General features: G+C 37.9%; 1 protein-coding gene across 5 annotated transcripts in view; it reads right to left on the bottom strand.

The window, feature by feature from the left end:
• Nucleotides 1–19,643, bottom strand: part of SATB1 (SATB homeobox 1) — a gene marked incomplete at its 5' end in the record, with an annotated part of 70,281 nt that overhangs the window by 48,852 nt on the left and 1,786 nt on the right. For all 5 annotated transcript variants that reach the window (XM_080340559.1, XM_080340560.1, XM_080340561.1 and 2 more), the window contains 3 exons: nt 15,490–15,613; nt 16,342–16,468; nt 17,277–17,453. In XM_080340559.1, the coding sequence (XP_080196685.1) occupies nt 15,490–15,613; nt 16,342–16,468; nt 17,277–17,453 (428 nt within the window). The remainder of the gene's footprint in view (nt 1–15,489; nt 15,614–16,341; nt 16,469–17,276; nt 17,454–19,643) is intronic.

The raw sequence follows: 19,643 nt of genomic DNA, 5'->3' as shown, positions 1-19,643 counted from the left end.
TCCTGTATAATTCCTGTATATTTTAATGGCAACCTACACATACAAATGCCCACTATGCTTAGGGCTCAAAAGTACAGATTAACCCTATGAGTTAGTGGTCTCTTCAGAAATCCACGATCTAGACTGGAGGCATATTCAAGTTATTCTTGTTTCCCAGGTCATTATCTATAAGGAGCTCCCCATGTTTTGGCTTATACTTATCAATAATCAAAATGAAAATTATTGTATTTGAAGCACATCATATTCAGGTAATACTGTACATAGGCATTCCTTATCTGTGAGGCACACAGGCAGATGCCTTCTACATATAAGAATGATGAATATAAATATATCATACAAATATTCTAATGCATCACATTCATCACCCATGATCTGACTTCTTTTTCACATGTCGCAAAGAAAATTGATAGAACACGAAAACTGGTCACAGATCCGCAATCTTAATGTATCTCCTCAAAGTTTATCCTTGAAAGTAAGTTGTGAGACCTCAAGATCCAAAGTTTCCCTCTTTGCACTCTCTCCATCCCTCCCCACCCCCAACCACATCACTTGCAGTCCTGTTCTGAGAATCAGGAGATCTCATCTGAAATGGTGCCACCTTCACAGAAATCCCACTATTCTGGAATGATACCATCTGCTGCAGCCCAAGCGCTCTTTTTTTAGCCAAATAAGTTAATTAAAATTAGGCATCCAACAACCGTGTGGAGGTAGGGGTAGAATTGGTTCTGAAGTTCAGCTGAGGTTCACCCAGTGTAGTCAGAATCAAATCCCATTCTCTCAGGAAGATTAAATACCAGAGATTTGAAAGCCAGACACAATCATTTCCCAAAGAAGTTAAGGAACATCCTGGGGAAATATCATAAATCTCAACCAGAACTTTTTTCATATGCCCATCAAATAAAACCCAATAAAACAGTAGCACCGGACACCTTTCAGCAAGGTGTGTCCTGCAAGACCCAGGAAGGACCTGAGACTTTTGTGCCACCTGGTCGCTGCAGCCACTGCTGCAGGTGCTACACAGGAGGCATTTCTGAGCCATTGCCTCTAATGCTGCTTTCCAATCAGGTGAAGTATTGTTCGATAATCGCTAAAAGTATACTGTTGTCCTTTTTGCAAAACAACAAAAACAATGTTAATCAGGTTAATTCAATCATCTAAACCAAAACTGTTCATGCTTTTCTGCCAAATCAACCAACCACAGCAAAATCTGTTATCAGTGATTGCTCAGCTTCCAGTCAAAAAAGCTTTTAACCCCCACAGTCCCAAAACTTCCCCAAATAACCTTAAAATTATTTTTATATGGGCAGAATGAGGTTGTTTTCATGCCTCATGAAGGGGTAGTTGGGCTGCAGTATTTACACAGAACAAATACATACTAACAGACTTAGCAGAGAGTAACACACACTGCAGCTTCCTAAAACAACTTGGCTGAATTAGATATCAGGGATTCCTTTGCAAATGAAACGTTTCCCTCAAAATAAGCATTGTAACCAAAACTTATTTGGGCCTTCCAGGTTGTTTAACTAGGAAAAAAATAAATCCAAGCTTTTTTCGCAACTCATTCATCGGTGTTTAAAGCTTCAAGCCTGCTTCGTGTAAGGGGCAAGGGCTGCAACAACTTATTTACACAATTATCTAAATACGATTAAACAGCTGATGGACAAATATTAAACTGGAAAATGTATAGTCATTTCAGCTTAATGTAATCCTCTTTCTGTAAACACCCAAGATGATTTTTTTTTCAACCAGAACAGTCCTGACATCTCATAAGCCTAAGGGTGAATAGCAAGAGATTGTTTTTGATAGTTATAAATATTCAAAAGACATGCAGACCATCTGCTTTCATAATACAGGTAAAGCAAGACTGAAATGGTGACTGCTGTATAAAAATGGTTCTTTTAACAAAGTCTTCCTCTCCTCGAAAACTATAAAGACAGATGTCAAAAACTGTTTACACAGGGTAATCAGGAGCGTGCAAAATGTAATATTCCTTTTACACACAGTGCTTGCTAAAGAGATTTTTTTTTCTTTTTCTTCCCATCTGTGTGTTGCAACACATTTCTACAAGTTAAAAACATTTTTTCAAACAGAGATCTCATGAATACCCAAAAACATGCTATCTGGTTTCTGAATGCTAATTAATTTCAACTAAGGAATCTGATTTTTTTTTCTGTAGGAAGGAATGCATGCTTTTGAAATGGAGTTCTTCAACAATAACAGACACTGAAAACAGAACACCCCACAAGTTTAATTTTGTACTAGTTTGACACTGGCTATTTTCACAACTGTTTTACATTCAAGCCCGCATCTGCTAAATCTGGCTATAAGACTGACAGGAACTATTCTCCTGCTTTTCAAATGAGATTTTATTTGTGTTTTACTATTTATCAGGTTTTTCAGTATAAAGCCTTGTAACAACATAATGGTTTTGTCAAGTGGTAAGTAGAAGATACCTCGTCTTCCAGCAGAATATGAACAGTGCTGCCCATAAACCCTACAGTCAATTTTCAGAGCTGAAACGCTAATCTTGACAGTAACCTTTTAATGTATTATATTAATGGCACAGAGGCATTAAGCACCTTTTTTATAATTCTCAATAAAATGAACATTTACTGAACAATCTGTCAAACTACTGTCTCCATTTTTTAAAGCCAAACTTTTAAGGCTCTACTCTATTTTCCATTCCATAAATCCTCTGCTTTATACCCTTAGACACCAGCAGGGTAGCATGTTCCAGTGCTGCAACCCTAACACACCTTATTTAAAAAAAAAGCTATGAGTCTTTGTCCCTAGACTTAGTTTGAATAGTGAAAAGTTGCAGAACAGAAAAGAACTTGAAGATTTGGCAGGTAGCGGGGAGAGATCTTTTCATAAAGCACAAAGTAACTTTGTTTCCCTCGTCCTGGCCACTATCAGTGGCTTTTGTTTGCGGAGAAATCATGAGCATCAGTTTTTAATACAAGCCAAACTCTTAGGAGTGCTTATTTCTCAGGAGGGTCTACATTAACATTTTTCAAATGAGAAGGGAACATTCAAGCCCCAAACAGATAACACAAGATTATCCCCAAATCAAAAGATTTTAACCTGCCTCAGCCTACGCCAGCCCACATACTGCAAAAACCCAACCAGGGCAAAATGTTGTTCCTTGTGTTCTGGTATGGCAGAGAATTATCATCTGCCACTCCACATAAAAGCAGATCAAATATATCCAGCCACTAGCTGGTTTTTTTGGACAAGGAATCGTGAAATGGGCAGTTTAATTGCATATGAAGGATTATGTTAAATTCCTGGGTCCATTACCTTGAACTATAGCAAGTAATGCAAGAGAATTTGTCGTCATATGCCCTATAAACGCATAGGATAAGGGAAAAACCCACAGATGGACAGAGAAGAAAAAAAAACTTTTGTTTGTGCCTTTGGCATTGCACTTGGATGGCTATCTGACCTCCATACTGTTGCCAGGGTCAGGAGAAATAAAGATCTGCATGGCAAATGCTGGTCATATAAGTTAAAACTGCTTAAAGGCAGATTTTAAATGACGGCACAAGCTTTTCTTCCAATATATGAGCATGTCTTTCTTCCTACCCTTGTATAGCCTAAATTGTCTTCTCCTCCTTTTCTGCCTTGTGTTGTCTTTAGGTATTATAAATGTACATATTAACATAAACATAAAGCTACATTTAATATAATGAGGGAAGATATAAACCAAAACCAACCCAAATCATATCTACATATATATATACACATATATTTATACATGTATAGAAATATATCCTCACATGAGAAGATTTGGAAAATCAGAAATGAGGATTCAGCACCTGAAGGAACTGAACCTTGCACTATTTTTACCATTTTGTAATATAAATTCCCAGTTGCTGCATGACAGAGCAGCATTCTCCCAATGTTTTCCAAGCATCTCCCACTGACAGATATAAATAAAGCTCAAATAAAAAGCTGCTTCCCAAGATACTAGTCTTAGATCTACAAAGGTGAAAAACTTAAAAGAGAAAAAGATAGGTAGATGGGAAATGTTAATTCAGATTTGAAGAACTTCATAACTGCTTTACAAGCTTTATGGTATAGTGCCTTAGACTCAAAAATAAAAAGAAAAAAGAGGGAAAAAAAGTCATAACCTAAACCTATAAAAGATAAGGAGAAATAAGTCATTTTTGTCTTTGTTGTCAGACGTCCAACACTAATCTTCTTAAGAATCCTGATTTTTACCACACACTATAAATGGCAGGTACTTAGTAGTAAAAGTCCTGGGTAAACCCTTCCTAAAATCAACATGGATAAAATATAAAATGCAAAATAATCAATATTTAATAAGTTAATTCTTCTTCATGGAGTGAAAATTTTTGAGGGCTGAATTATTGCACCCTGAGACTTTGATTCTTCAAGTGCCTTTGCCAGAAGAGCTCTGAAACAGGACAGGTCCATAGGTAAGGAAAGCACTATCCATTTTAGCCAAAAATCTGCTTGAAAAAGCTGTTATGAAGTAACCAGATTGCTTTAAGCTGCTCTTTCAGCTTGCATGAGGAATGCACATTTTCAAGGGCCCTCCCCACTGCTCCTATCTCAGTGCCCATCACAAACCCATCTTGAGGCACGCACACAGAATTTCTGCTGGATGAAGCCAAACCCAGAAGCCATGCTCCAAATGTGGCTGGACTTCCACAGGACCAGCTACTCCAGGGCAAGCTCCATCCCTCCTTCTCAGGCCTGTAATGTAGAGACAGCATCCTCAGCCCCAACCATTTCCCCCTCTAGGTTCCTGCTGTTCCTATGCCAGGCAGAGCTCTAGATGAAGCCTGCACACCTGTGCTCACTTTTCCTCAGGACACAAGGAACAAGACTAGGAGAAGCTGGAGCCCAGGAGGACAATCCAGATCATGCGCTGTGGATGGGAACAGGACAAACCAGCATTTCTGGTACAGGAATAAAGGCTGGGGTAGGTGGGACCTTGGAGATCTCACTAGACTGATCTGATGAAAATCTGGAGCTAAAAGACACCTTCATTCATCCTCTCAGGTGGATTGTTTTTATTTCCAAGCACTCTGTTCCAGTCAGGTCAGAACGCTTCTGACTTGTTTCCTATCTGGAAAAGCCAATCCTAATTCATGTGCTTCCAAATGCTGTCCTAATGCAAATGCTTTGTGTGACAGGGGACATTTTAGATATCTTAATGCATTAAATGCAGCTTTGGGCATATAAAACTTTTCCACAAAAATGAAATATATACATTCTCCTGATAGAGATGTTTGTAATTGTTCTATCTTCAACCAACCACAAAGGTTGTCTTCCAGTACAGTTTTTGTAAGAGGCTCTTAAAAATTGCTCAGCATTATCCACCACGTTAAGGAATATCTCCTTGCTGGGAAATAGGACATGATTTTCAGCGAGTCTTTTCTCGGATTCCACTGTTCTGGTAGGCAAAGCGTCAGATGTCTGGCATGAAGTTGAGCCCTAAGGCACAATGTCCAGACAAGAAGTCATCAGACACAGTAGCACTAACAGTTGTCTTGCTGAATTTCTTTTGCTATTTAGGATAAATCCTTTCTTTGATACCTTTTCCTACACAAGTTTTTGCAGATTTTTAAACCAAAAGAGACCATTTTAAGCATCTATTTGGACTCTACATTAAAAGACAGCCTAGAAGCTCACCTAGTGATTTCTGAATTCAGCCAAGTTACCTGTGGCTGAGCTAGAGCAAACATCTGATATTGATTTGAAGACTTCTTGTGCTGGATCTTTCACCACATCGCATAGTAATCTCTTTCACTAAATACATTTTTTTTTAATATATGACTAGCTCTTACTTTGAACTTCATTGATTTCTGCTCCCAGTTAGTGCATCTCTCATGCCTCTGATTGCTTGCTTTAATACTTCTCTAGTGCCAAATGTAACATACTCTGCCTGTCCTTTGTTTAAATGTTTAAGTGTCAGATTTATTGTTTCAGGCCCCGTGTCTCTTTATGAGCCACTTGTACTTCTGATCATTCTTAATCATTTAGACCCAGATTCTGGGAGGATATTTATGTTGCTAAAAGCACAGGAACAAACTTCTTTCTGTCCTAAGAAAAACACCAAAATTTGCCAGGAGAAAAAGGAGTTAAAGCATGAAATTTGCTATGGATTCTTCACTTCTGCTAAGTAAAATCATATGAAGGTGACATTTTAAGCAGCTTTGTTAGCCAAGATACTAGTTTCCCCTCTGTGTTGCTGCCTTTCACTGACAAGAGTTTGTGAAAAGTATAGACACTCTGAAGAATTCATAAAAAGATGCAAAACTCGAACGTATCTCGACAGAGAAATGTTTCAGCTAGCTTTCCATGTGAATATACACAAGCACTTTGAGGGTCTATTTATTAAAAGATTGTTCTTAGTTACCCCTCGTATTAAAATAAATAAATATAGATAGATTAGGTTTAGCACACAAAGCACCTCCTTACAATAAGTGCAGAATGGGGAGCACAGCTATAAGAGCCTGGGGACATAGTAGCTGTCAAGTATATATTGGTGGGATTTTATTGTGATACATATACGTACATATATATATACACACACACATATATCTCCCCAATATTCTGGAAAAGCCTAGATATGCCGATTCCAATACAAACACACTTGGTAGATTTAGGGAGCAGAAATCTCCATCTCCACAAAGACCAATGACATGATATCCTCCACGTGTGCCCCAGTTTTTCATCATCATGAAACTCATCCTTCTCCATGACAGTTTACTAAAAAGCATCAAATTCTTTGGAAAGGTGGCACAGCCAGGCACACCTTATGCTTTAGTGCAGTTTTCTCCCCTCTTCTAGTGCAAGCTTATGGAAGAACTGCAACTCTCAGTGTAGGAAATCTTGGTACTTAAAAAATAAAAATAATTAAGAGACAGGTGTATATGATGAGAAACTTTCATGTGTTCCCACCCCTGGGCAACAGAAGTTTTCCCTTTTGAGTAGTTTGTTCCCTGGCTTGGAGTGAGGCAGGTCTGAGGTTGCTGCTGTCCTGAAAAACCTGTTCTCTGATCATTGCTGCAAGGTATCAGGGAGAATCTGATACTACTTATTCTGTTCTTAGAGAAGTGTCCAAAGAAAGAGAGACAAAGCTCATCCTTGCCTTAGGTTTTCCTACCATGTTTCTTGGAAATAAAAAGGAAGAACCTAATCACTAATTTAAAAAGAAAGAAAAAAAAATATGTAAAAGCTTTGGGAGTTTTGCTCAAGGTCTTTTTGAGAAATGCATCTCTTTTCTTCTAAGTCATGATCGGAGCCAAGAACTGCAATGAGTCTGGTCTGACAAGGTGAGAGCTACTGGTCTCTTTGCATTGCCTCTCAATAAGTGGGTCCTGCTTTGCTTTCATTCCTGTCAGGTAAAAAGATCATTACCAATTCAAGTAATTCTCTCCAGACACATCTTTATGCCTACAGCCCTGCATCCCCTAACACAGACATACCTCAGCTTTCAATCTGCTGACAGTAACACTACAGCACCTATAGAATTTGCTCAGCTTTTGGGTGGATTTTATAACCACTCTGATCTCTGTGCCTCCCACAATTGCTAGTAATAACTGAACCAGTCAGGGAAGGTCTCTGCAAGCCAGTCACAGCAGTGATTAAAAGGTAGACATACGTATTTCCTCGCCCCTTAAATAGGAGGCTTAATTGGCGATGTGGATAGTAGCTTCCTAATGGACAGAAATTAAACTCCATTTAATTCCTGAACAGACACTTCCAATGCGCAAGGTTTACCACGCATTTGGAGCGGGGAGGGGGGAAGGAAGGAGGCACACGCACAACTCTTTACCTCTGACAATCACTGCGGAAAAGCAACATGAGGATCAGAATGGCATAAGTGTGGCAGGTGTGAATTGACCTGCACTGGCAAAGCTGCAAGCTGGGAAACTTGTAAATCACATGGTTGTGCAATACTTGGCTCCAGTCAGTGCTATCATGTTCTTTATTAAAAAAAAAAAAGAAAAAACCCACCAAACCCAAACTTAAAGACATGTAGATCAAGTTAAGGGATTAACTGTCAAGTGACATTACTGAAACAAAGACAATATATTTCTTTACTGTTAATGAAATTCAGTTAAAAGTGAAGGAAGTGATAAAGAAAGTGCTGTTTTGTAATGTATTTTACATAAGAACGCAATATAGAAAGGGAAGTGCAATTAAATCTTAATGTGGACTTTTTTATTTTTAGTTTATCATCTGGTTTACATTTTGAGCCCCTTTGCAGCAGTAAATTATGCTGGCATTTCTTAGGGAATAACTGCCATGTTAATTTAGTTTAATAAAATAACTGACAGAAAAGGGGGAAAAGAAGCAAGAAGAGACAGTAACCCCCCCCAACACGCACTCCTTATCTTTAGCTAAGTATTCAAATGCTTTCTATATGAATTGTCCGTGGTCCAACTCCAGCACCATGTAATAATACAATACATTACAACACAGTACAATGCAATCTTGGGTTTCTGTAGCGCCCTTCATGCAAGCATCCCAGGGTGCTTTACAATCATTATGAGTTAAAATTAAAACTGAAGCACATACAATTCCTAATAGAATCATTTTAAAAATGCTAAACAGAACAAATAACTTTTAAGTCTAGATTTAAAAGTCCCAACAGCCAGAGCTTTCCTTACTTCAATTGGCAATGAGTTCCAAAGCTAGGGAGCAAAGCGACTAAAGGCTCTCTCATGTTATGTTAAAGGATCTCTCATGTTGTTTATACTTGTGCAGTACTCTACAGCCAACAATTTGCCAATAAGAAGAAGAAGAAGAAAAAAGAGAAAAAAAAAAGACTTATTTGCAATCTTGCTTTAAAGAACACTGGAGGAGTGGCTTGTTATCCCTCTAATAAAGTTATGGAAAAAATAAAATAAATAAATCAGGGGTTGCACTCGGCCATGACTGTGTTAAGAAGTATGCAAGAAACATGAATGAATGAATACAGAATTTTGTAGCAGTGCATTACTTTACTGCCTCAAAACCCACTAAATGTAAAAAGAAAAATGTTTTCTATATCTATTAAGAAGAACATCACTGCAAATATTGGAAGTGACAGTTATTCTAGATACCATTCTAATGACCACTGAGTGAAACCAGAAGTCGAGTAGGGCTCAGTTCTACAACACATGCACTTTCTAGAAGGAAAACGGACCAGAGAAAACTGTGCTGTGTTCCTTTTTCACTTTGTCACTTCCCTAAAACTTGAAGTCTATATGAGGCAGATAATTGTTGAAGTGGCATAGTTCTCAAAATTGCTGAGGTACAATCCCAAGGGGTTAGTGCACAAAGCAGGGAGCACAGTCCCAAAAATGTTATTCCCCTAAAAAGCATGAATTTTCTATTTTGTTCTTAGGAGATCCTGGCAGAAATCTCCACACAGCTGACTTTATGGGTGTAAGGAAAAAAAAACAAAGGAATCAACATTAGCACCATCTCTCTATTGGACACTTGACAGTTTTTCAGAAGCGGAAACACATGACCTCATGACAGAACAGATACGAAGGGACACGTTGACACCTTACAGAGTCCTCTGAAGTCAGAAACTCCATTTATTCGAGAAACAAGGTATGCTCCCCTTCTCCCCGCCATGATAAGTCCAGGCCCCATAATTGTTTTGGAAAGTGACTTTAACATCATCATCATAGTTAATTCTAATGAAGAAGCAGAAAAAAAAAATAGCTATGGAATCATAGAATAGTTTGGGCTGGAATGGACCTTCAAATGTCATCTAGTACAACCCCCCTGCACTGAGCAAGGATGTCTTCAACTAGATCAGGTTACTCAGAGCGTCGTCCAGCCTGGCCTTGAATGTATATTTTGTCCTTTAATAGAGTGCTGCCCAGATAAAACAGTTCTAGGCCGACATAGCTTTAATACTGAGAGCGATTAGATGCATTTAAAGAACATAAATCAGTGATCAAAAGATCGGGCAATTGAAAGGTTGAGTATCCTGCAGATGTCCTCACACAGCTCTACCAACACACGTATTTCATCCTCTCCAACTTGTCAGCAACAGGCTTTGTACTGCCCATTCTAGCTGGATGACTAAAAATCACGAGTGCAAATTTTAACAGTTAATTGAAAATGTTTTAAAAATCCAGATACCATGTCAGCTTGAAGAGACATCAGAGTGAATGCTCTTGAGCAACTGAGGGGTGGGTTGAAAGGCCCTGCCTGCCAAAACCTGAGCCCAGGCCCTCAAGGATTTACTCCCCTGAAATAATTAATGACATCTTTAAAATCTAAAGTACAGTAACTTCTAAAGTGAAAAAAAAAGGAGCTGCATTCCTTACTCAGGTTATTAATTATTGGGGGAGGAGGGAAGGAAGAGAAGAAGAGAAAAGAGAATCACAAGCTACAAAGAAATCTAAAGACTTGATCTCAGGTCTAGGCAGGTAAAATTGAAAGGGGAGGGCAAAAAACACCTTTCAGTTTCGTAAAGTGTGAATTAAAAATTGCTCATAAAATGCATGCATTTTGGCAACTCTTAATAGCTCATTCCTGGGTTATTTATATGTCTAGAAATTTTAATTTTAGCAAATGTAATTTTTTTTGGTTGGGATTTTTGAGAGGTGGGGAGAGTCAGAACAGTAACAAGAAAATGTCAGAAGATTTCTGTTATGCTGCTTATTTGTTATGATGGCCAGGTGCCTTCAGATCAGGTGAACTGAGAAACACTCATGTTATGAGAAAGTTTTCTGTCTGGTATCTCTGCCAGATCACATAAAGCCTGCACAATGTCTACACAAAACAGCACGCAAATTCAGGGCAGGATATTTGACGAAAAAGCAAGGTATACGATCTATACTGTGCCCGTCTCAGCTGAAGACAGTCATTCACCACAGCATGGAAGTTTGATCAAAATACAGTCAGAATATATATATTTATCATAAGTGCAAAACTATTCAGACTTCGGTATTGTATCAGTGTTTGCTGTGTGCACATACATTTTATAGAATGCAAGTGTATATCCCTCTAACTGTAAAAGAATATGATTCCCCCATCATCAAGAGCAACATTTTGTAAAAGACATTAAAGGCATGGAGGAGGGGAGAGGTGGTGGTACACACAAATATCTTCAAAAAAATTCAAAAATAATAATACAATACATGTAAATTACTATGTCCATAAGTATCACAGATTCTGGATATATTCCATGAAAATACTGCATATCCTCTACAAAATATTCTAATATATAATAAACCATGAGATTTGAGATTTTACTATACGTCAGGCGTAGTTTTTTTCTCATCTGTGGCTACCGACTGTACTGAAAGTTAGGCTAGCTATACTATGGGGGAAGAGAAAGAATTAATACCTTGCTTCAGATGTGCTTTTGCAGTGGCTTGATAAAGTGGAAAAAAAAATAATTAAAAACTCAAGTCTGTTTGTGAATACTAACAACAATCATTTAGAAAAATCTTTTCGTAGAAAACATTCAGGTGAGATAACACCAGTGGGAAAGTCAATGTCGTTTGATCACTGCCATATTTTCAAAGCAGTGCCCAGATACTAATTAATCTTTACAATCTCTTCGTTTGGTAGGTGACTTGTTATCTTCCTTTCATAGAAAAGGTCACAGGAACTCAAGATAAGGGGTACATCCAAATGTTCAAAAGCACACATTGAGTTTGTTCCAGAATTATCAAAATAATTTCCAGCCTTTTATTGGGCCAATAGCCCATGTTGATCCCTGCTCCCTCATAAAAGCTTATCCAACTATATATATATACACTCAGAGAGAGAGTAAGAGACTATAATTCAATAGGGAAAAAAAATAAAACACCACCAAAAAACCCTCAGCCTTATTAATATCAGTATAAATACAGTCTGTAGTATTTCAGTTAACTGTGGAAGTAATAAGGGACTTCCGCACTAGAAAACAAAATGGAGCAAAATTGTGAAAACGAAGTATGAAAGTGCTAGGACTAAGGCTGAGTAGAGAGATGGAAAGACTAACATTAAATAAATGAGAGCAACAGGCCTGCCTGATCACTTTAGAGCAGCTCCCAAAAGACTAAGGTAGAGTAGAGCTTATGTGCAAGGGGTTGGAAATAAGAATTGATGGTAGAACAATTTCTTTACAACCCTTTGGAGACTGAAGAGCCAAAACAGGAGGGAAATGAGATCTAGGCCACTTGCAAGATGCACTGATTTAATGGAATGTACAAGATGTCCCAAAATTGAGCCCAAGATTAAATTCCAAGTTGCCTTCCCCATTAAAAGAGGTCTGGAGAGCAAGCAGAAATGAAGCGAGCCGTGCGTATCAAACACAAGAAGTCTTTCACCCAGCATTTGCATATGCCGCTAGTCTCTAGCAATAAAATCTGCAAACCGAGGTAAAGCATGAAAATACACACTGCAGAGCATAATTCAGAACAGGCTTGGTTTTTCCACATGAAGTTTGCAGCGTTTTTTACCTTGTCTGCTTGATATCAAAAAATGTGAGACTAAATCTCTGGACAGACGCCTGCGATTCCACGGCAATTCAGAACCATGCATTTGCTCCAGTCCATCCTGAGGACTCCAGGTTATATCTACTGAGATTCCCTATGATGCAGGCTCTTATACTGAGCAATAAAACCTGGCCTTTGGGGGGTGGCCACAGCAGTCACAGAGTGAGACAATTACAGAGACTTCAAAGGAGAGCACGTATCCAAGTCTCCTAAGGAAAGCAAGAGTCACAGTGATATTTTACTGAGGAACACATAAAGAGCTCATACCTGTACGCCCCAAGATTTTAGTTGGACAAGAAAGCAAATGGGGAAAAAAAAATAAAAGGAAAGGAAAAAAAAAAAAGCAAAGCCACTCAGGTAGATGGTGCTGTTTTCAAGACTCTATAATTAAGATAAACTGGAGCTCAAAGTTTGTTTGCTCACATATTTTCAAGCTATTAAATATATCTCCAACTATAAAAATGGTTTGCTTGAGTTTTTTTGCAGTACACAGAATATCAGTATTCTGAATAAATATGAGCAATTTTTAATGCACAAAATGAAATATTAATTAGGAAAATATCGTAAATTCTGTGTGAGGATGATGTTTCTCAGTTTTCCGCACTTACATGGGTTTTGGAGATGCCACGCATTGAGTACAGCAACTTAAATACAACAAGACCTTTCGCACCTACACAAAATAAAGCACTGCTAATGACAGTGACAGAAAACGATAACTACTCTCGTTTCCACTTTGAGTCATTTTTCTGTGGTTAATAAATTATATCCATAACAGTGTTAATAAGTTATGGTACAGTGTCACTGCATTAGTTCGCATTTGTGATGAAGCACTTCATATGGCATTACCTATGCCCGTGGAAATACATAACAAACACGAGAGACCTCTTCTCTGCCCTCAGAAGAGTCTCCCATGCTGGCATTTTGACGGACCCTCTAAGGAAACATTGCCTCCTGATCTCTGCCTTGCTCTTACTTCTCACCTCTGTTGCAGCAGCACACCACTGCAGGGCAATTTTCCAAATTTAATACGTTTAACGAAACACAGATACTGTTAAATCGGTGTCCTTTCCATAGGTGCCATATATGATGAGGTATCAGTTAGGCAAATAGAGGAAGGATTTGGATCAATTTAGTCATGTGAAACGGACACTATCAGATCAACACATCTTGCCTCAAGCTCCCGGAGGGAAATAGGGAGATTTAGACTGACTGATGGGCTCTTGATCAACCACTGTAACAGCTTGTTTTTTCCAAAAGTTAAGAATAAATAAATGTATTTCAAGCTCGACATGATTTGGTCTTCAAAGAAAAAAAGAAAAGCAGAAGTTACTTAAGTTCTTGCAACTCAGCTACTGCAGCGCTGGTGAAGATAAAGATGACAAAAGCAATAAGCATGCTTTTAACAGCAGAAAGAAGTTCAAAGCTTTATTTGACAAATAAAGATGTGCAGAACAGTAAACAAACAGCCCCAAATCAGAGTTATGTAATCTGAGGTTTTGGTCATCTCTAGTGCTAACTTCAAGAGCTGTTATTAGGCAAGATAGTTTTTGTCCATTAAAATTATTATATAAAAATTCACTACAGTTTAAAAACAATTTTTAAAAGAGTATAATTATTGAATTGTCTCCAGTACATGATACCTTCTCTAGTGCAGTATTCTTTTTAAAAACTTTTTTTTCTGCTTTATCATTGCATCATCTACATATATACAGAAGCTGCTACGTGAAACACAATGTCCAAATAGAAATGAAATATTCCATCTCGACAGAATTTACTTGCTTTCCACCAGCATCCATTAAAAACTAGCACTATTAGATTGAAATAGAGAAAAGTGCCAAATTATCCGCAGCCTCCGTAAGACCGCACTGCAAAAGCTCACATGCTTTTATAGTAGGTACATACAAGATAACTTTGCAGACATATTACTGGAATGGTTTGCAACCAGTGAAGATAATTTTGATTATTTACACTTCAAAACTTCCTATACTGGAGCCACATCACTGCAAACAATCTAACCACAGGGAAAAGAAAGCAATGGGAAAACAGCCTGCTAATATATCTGCTGGAAAGGCACACAGAGAAAGCGAGTGGTCCTCTATAGATTAACTGAAGTCTTTTGGAAACAAAGACTCTGATATTCTGAGCAAGAAAAATCAAATCCCCATAAAAATACCTTGACTACCTTATTTTACATTTTTCCCTCCCTAACACAACTTGCATCATTTATTTGTACATTGAATTTGTCTCCACTTCTCCACTGTACCACAACAAAATACATTTTAAAATTTAAAAGGTAAAAATAAATATGATGTCCCCACCACAGTATCATTGGATGCTGTACTGCGTAGAAAAATAAGTTGTGCCTTCACAGTAATTTGACAAAAGAATGACAAAAAAGAACAATAGGACTAAGGCTTGAGCAAAACATCAGTTCAATATTTAGCAATGCATAAATTGAGGTTTCATTTTTGTTTAGGTATATTTTGATTAGAACTAATAAATGGCTGATTTTCCTTTAGTTGTTTGCAACAACAACACATCATCCAAAGAGCTTTATTCTTTATTCCCTTCTCATATAGCATGCCAAAGACTGTCTCATTTTATGAATTAGCATTTAAAACTATGGTAGGTTATCTAACAAGCATTCAGATTCAATAGTACTTTTGACAGCAGTAAGTAAAGAGCCTTTTAACATGTTGAACACATGTGTTTGAAAAAAGTAGTTACATCAAAGCAGTTCAAAGACTGAAGACAAAAACCAGTTAAAATCCAGTTTGCTGTGAGGCAATTTTAGTGTGGTGTAAACAACCTTTCACGACTCCCCATGGGAAATGTCGTAAGACTGCGTTCAAAATGAATCAGGCATATTTATAAAGATCATGAAGTGGTCAAATGAATTTGCATTTTTGGCAGATTCACTCCACGGGTACTACTTGCTACAGTCTGTAGAAATCTCAAATCTCACATCAGCGTTGCCTATAGTGCTTTATTATTTATTACATGTTATGCTAAGTACCTGTGAAAGGGGACATTCCTTGGCCAATGAACTCTGGTTCATATCCTTCAGTAAGTCCTTCAGAGCATTTCTTACTGTTGTGTGAGACCATTGTTCAGGAGGCAAGTCTTCTAGTTTAGGGCAACTATTTGAAACACAGATTAGAAAAGGGATTATTACAAGATTGCATCCTGCTGCAGAACATTCCTTTAAGACAGACAGATTTCATTTTGCGCATCAAGCAGATGCATCTGGAGATTGCTCTCGGTCTCCTGATTGTTCCGATTAGTTAATTACTTTATACAACACATCTGCTGTATTGATGCATGAATTATACATCAGCTGCATGTGGCGACTATTTTTTCATGTTACTTCTACCTTCCTGCTCTGATGCGCTTGGTAAAACAATTTAAGGTGTAATGCTTTCTCACGACTGATCATGAAAAGCATTAATATATTAACCGTCTTTTTCTTTTTTGTTACTGTGAAATTTAAGAACCTAGACAGCAACAATAAGTGTGAGCAAGTCATTCTTTTACAAAATGCACACAGATGGTACTGTTCATGATATGCAAAAATATTTTTCTCTTAAGTAAACTTTATGTAAAATGCCTTCTTGTAATGCATCATTTAATTGACTAAAATGCAATATAGTTTTAATGAGATATCCAAAGAAAATCTATGTATCAGAGCTATAAAAGTTTTTTTGCACTAGTATACTGTAAGTTAAAGAAGAACCAGAGTAACTAAAAAGGAATTTAGATAAGCCTTTGTACTTTGAGCACATAGCACAGTGGGAATTAAATACAAGTAATATTAACAGTAAGAGCAGACAAGTAACAGTTCACGTCCCACAACTGGTATGCAACTTACCTGTGTAACTGGATTTTCAGTGTGACCACATGATACACATCTTGCAGCATGTCTGCTACTGTAGCATCAGGGGCATCTGTCACATAGGAGAGTGGAACTGGATTCCACTTCCCAACCTGGATAAGCCCTGTGGGATTTTTATTTTTTGAGGGGAGGGGGTAGGGAGAAAAAAGGCAGGAAAAATTGGAAGGAAAAAAAAAAAAAAAGTAATTTACCTGCTAATCCCTGTGGGCAAAAGAAATATCTGATTTTAACAAGATTGCCACCTTTGTTTCTAGCCTCTTAAATCTGGCAAAACAAAAGAACACCCCTCCAAAAAAAACCAAACCCACCCACAGACCACCGAGGATATGCTTTATCTCTATTATGAAATTATACAAATGCCTTACACTAGAGATTTTTTAATAGGTATAGAAGCATATTTTCCTAAGTTCCCATTAATTCAATAGGACATGATATAATAGTTAACATTCCTCTTAATAGATGAGAAAGGATTTTGCAATGCAGGGACTCAGTACAAAAAAAAATACTTTGCAGTCTATAAAACCATCAGGAACAAAATAAAAGAAACAGAGCTGGATATTCAGTCATAAATGCAAGTTGACTCTCAATAGTCCATCTGCTCAAATATGCTTTACACTTCCTTGTGGATCCTCAGTGGAGCAGATTATTAAGGTCAATAAGCATACTAATGATTCAGTTGAAGTCTTTTTTTTTCTTTAAACAACAACAACAACAAAATCTACCTCCACATTCCCCATGAACAAAATGTGCACTAACTAAACAAAAATACATTAGAAAAAAAATACAGAGACAGAATCTGCAAGAAGTTTAAAAAGTAAAACCTGCGTCACATTCCTGAAAGAAATCCTACCCCTCCCCCAAGACCCCACAAACAAACATAATTCATCGTACAATTTCATAGTCTTATTTACCTTTTGCTTGGGCAGCAGAGCTGTGAGAATATCCAAGTGATAGCAATGCCATTTCAATCAGTTGGTTGAAAAGCATATCCTTCCTCACCAACACAAATTCTGCATGCTCCTCCTTAGAATCATACTCAATGGCATTTTCATAATGTTCCACTACACAGAAAACTGGAAGCATACTTCCTATTAAAAAAAAATAATAAATTTAACATATTAAACTTGAGGTAGAGTATGTGGGTCTGTACAGCGTTATGTAAATAAAACCTGTACAAACAGGCAGAGGAGGCATCAAGAATCATCACAAATATTTGATAAACATATTCCCTGAGTCCTTTCCCCTCGCCCTCCCCAAAAAAGATAAAGTTCCACAAAGCATACACCTCTCTGAAAAGCAGAAATGCAAATTTATCTCGCTTGATCGGATACAGATTAAAGAATTACCTTCTATAGAAATAACAAGGTTGAGTGAAGAGAAGTTGATTCCCTCTGTCCTGCCTGATTTGTTGTGAGTAGCAGGCAGCATGAGAACCTAAATACATACTGCAGATGTCTTCACTGTGAGCCATTTTAGTACCAGCTACATAATTTTGTTCGTTAACATTAAAACTTTCTTAGTCCTGCCAAAAATATTTAATTGCCTTCAACATCAACAACAAATCACCTTGCATGTTATACATTCGCTCCGAAAAGAGTACACAAGGAAACAAGGCAAAAGTTAACACTAATTCATGCTTCATTCATTGAGTGCACTTGAGCACTACTTTCACTCGCATCTTTAAGAAACAAATCATGATTTCACTGCCTTTTTCAGAAGTGTACCTACAGTTTGGGCTTTTTTTTTTTGTTGTTGCCTCCTGCACTTTATTTTCCACATTTCTGGCATTCACTGCTATTTTGGTATGCCTGAAAGTAATTACTAATTTCTGGTTTTGTAGCATCCTACGACAAATGCTTCCCTATGCTGCACAGAATATTAAGCAAACAACCTTTTGCCTTTCCTTTGGCTTTCCCCCACTGCATCCCCACTTCTTTTTGACAACAGAGAAGTAACAAATGACCCAAGCTGTTTTAGGGACAAAGTCTCTCCTGGCAATCAGATTTCTAGACTTTGTGAAAATCCTTCCTGCCTCCCAGACAGATGCAGATGACACGATGACCTCGGACCTGCGGTCTTAGGCCCTGGTCCTGTCCCGCTGTCTCTAGCAGAGCAGGTAAGGATCTCTTAATGACAGAAAGCAAAAGGGTTAAAAGCAGATGTACAGAACTGTCTTATGGCAGCCTGCCAGCGGGGTATCATCTTTAGCATAAATGATGACAAGGGTTATTTTAACAGGGCACCCAGGAACTCCAATTAGTCCTACAATGTTAATGCCTCTATAATCACTGCCCTCTAGACTTACAGAAACCTCCAAACCTGCTAAGGTGCACCAGACATACTGTAGTCGAAAAAGGAGATTTACTCTTGACAATAGGTACACGCTTAAAGACTGCATCTGTTGATTTGTGCTCTAATGTATAGCAAGAAATCATGATAAAAAAGATACCTCTTAAGCACGTATGTTTAAACTACATCTGTTCACCAGAGAGTCAATCTCTGGCAAACAAACCCCTTCAGGCTCGCTTGGAAAAGCTCACAAACTCACTCCAGTTTGCCCAATAGGCTCAGCATGAAAGACAAGACTAAAAGCTTGCCAATATTTATGTAGTGCAGGAAGGAGCCTTTTTTTTTTGTCTTGTTTTTTTAAACCTAAGTGAGACTGGTCAGAAAGGGAGAGAAGACCAAAGCAAAAGCAGTACATGCAAATTGGTGATTTCTTCTTGGTTTTAATTAAGCTGTGGAGAGCTTTCTAAAACACACACATGCTTCATCTGCAAAAAAAGGTAGTGTTTTTGATTTTTTTTTTCCCCTTCCAGTCTCTCACAATTGATGTTTGACCTACTACTGTCTGACTTAGAGTAAGGGCTTGAAATTCTTAAGTAGTTTCACCATTAATACCTGAAGATAAAATGTAAACAAAGCTTCATTTTAACAAACAGTGCAGATAGACTCAAAGACAGCTAAAGCTTATTTGCTTTTTCCCTTATCAGCTCCTACAAATTAAGCTATGATCAGACACAAAACTAGCAACACACAGGTACTTTGCTGCACGTCAGCACGCTTTTTGCCAGGTACACGATCTCGTGAGTTGCAGCGTTCTGGAAAATGTGGTACTTTAAACAACATGGGATGACGTTCAGCGTTGTACAGCATAGATAATCAGAGGTGGATCCTGACAGCGCGACACAGGTATCATCTGACTACAAATCAAGCCACTAAATCTTTTAGCAAACTGTCACTAGTGTCCTTCTGTTAATGTGAAAAATGTTATACGG

Source organism: Nesoenas mayeri, assembly GCF_963082525.1.
Source record: "Nesoenas mayeri genome assembly, chromosome: 2".
Taxonomy (NCBI): Eukaryota; Metazoa; Chordata; class Aves; order Columbiformes; family Columbidae; genus Nesoenas; species Nesoenas mayeri.
The sequence above is the reverse complement of the archived record's forward strand: the minus strand, read 5'-3'. Positions and strand labels throughout refer to the sequence as shown.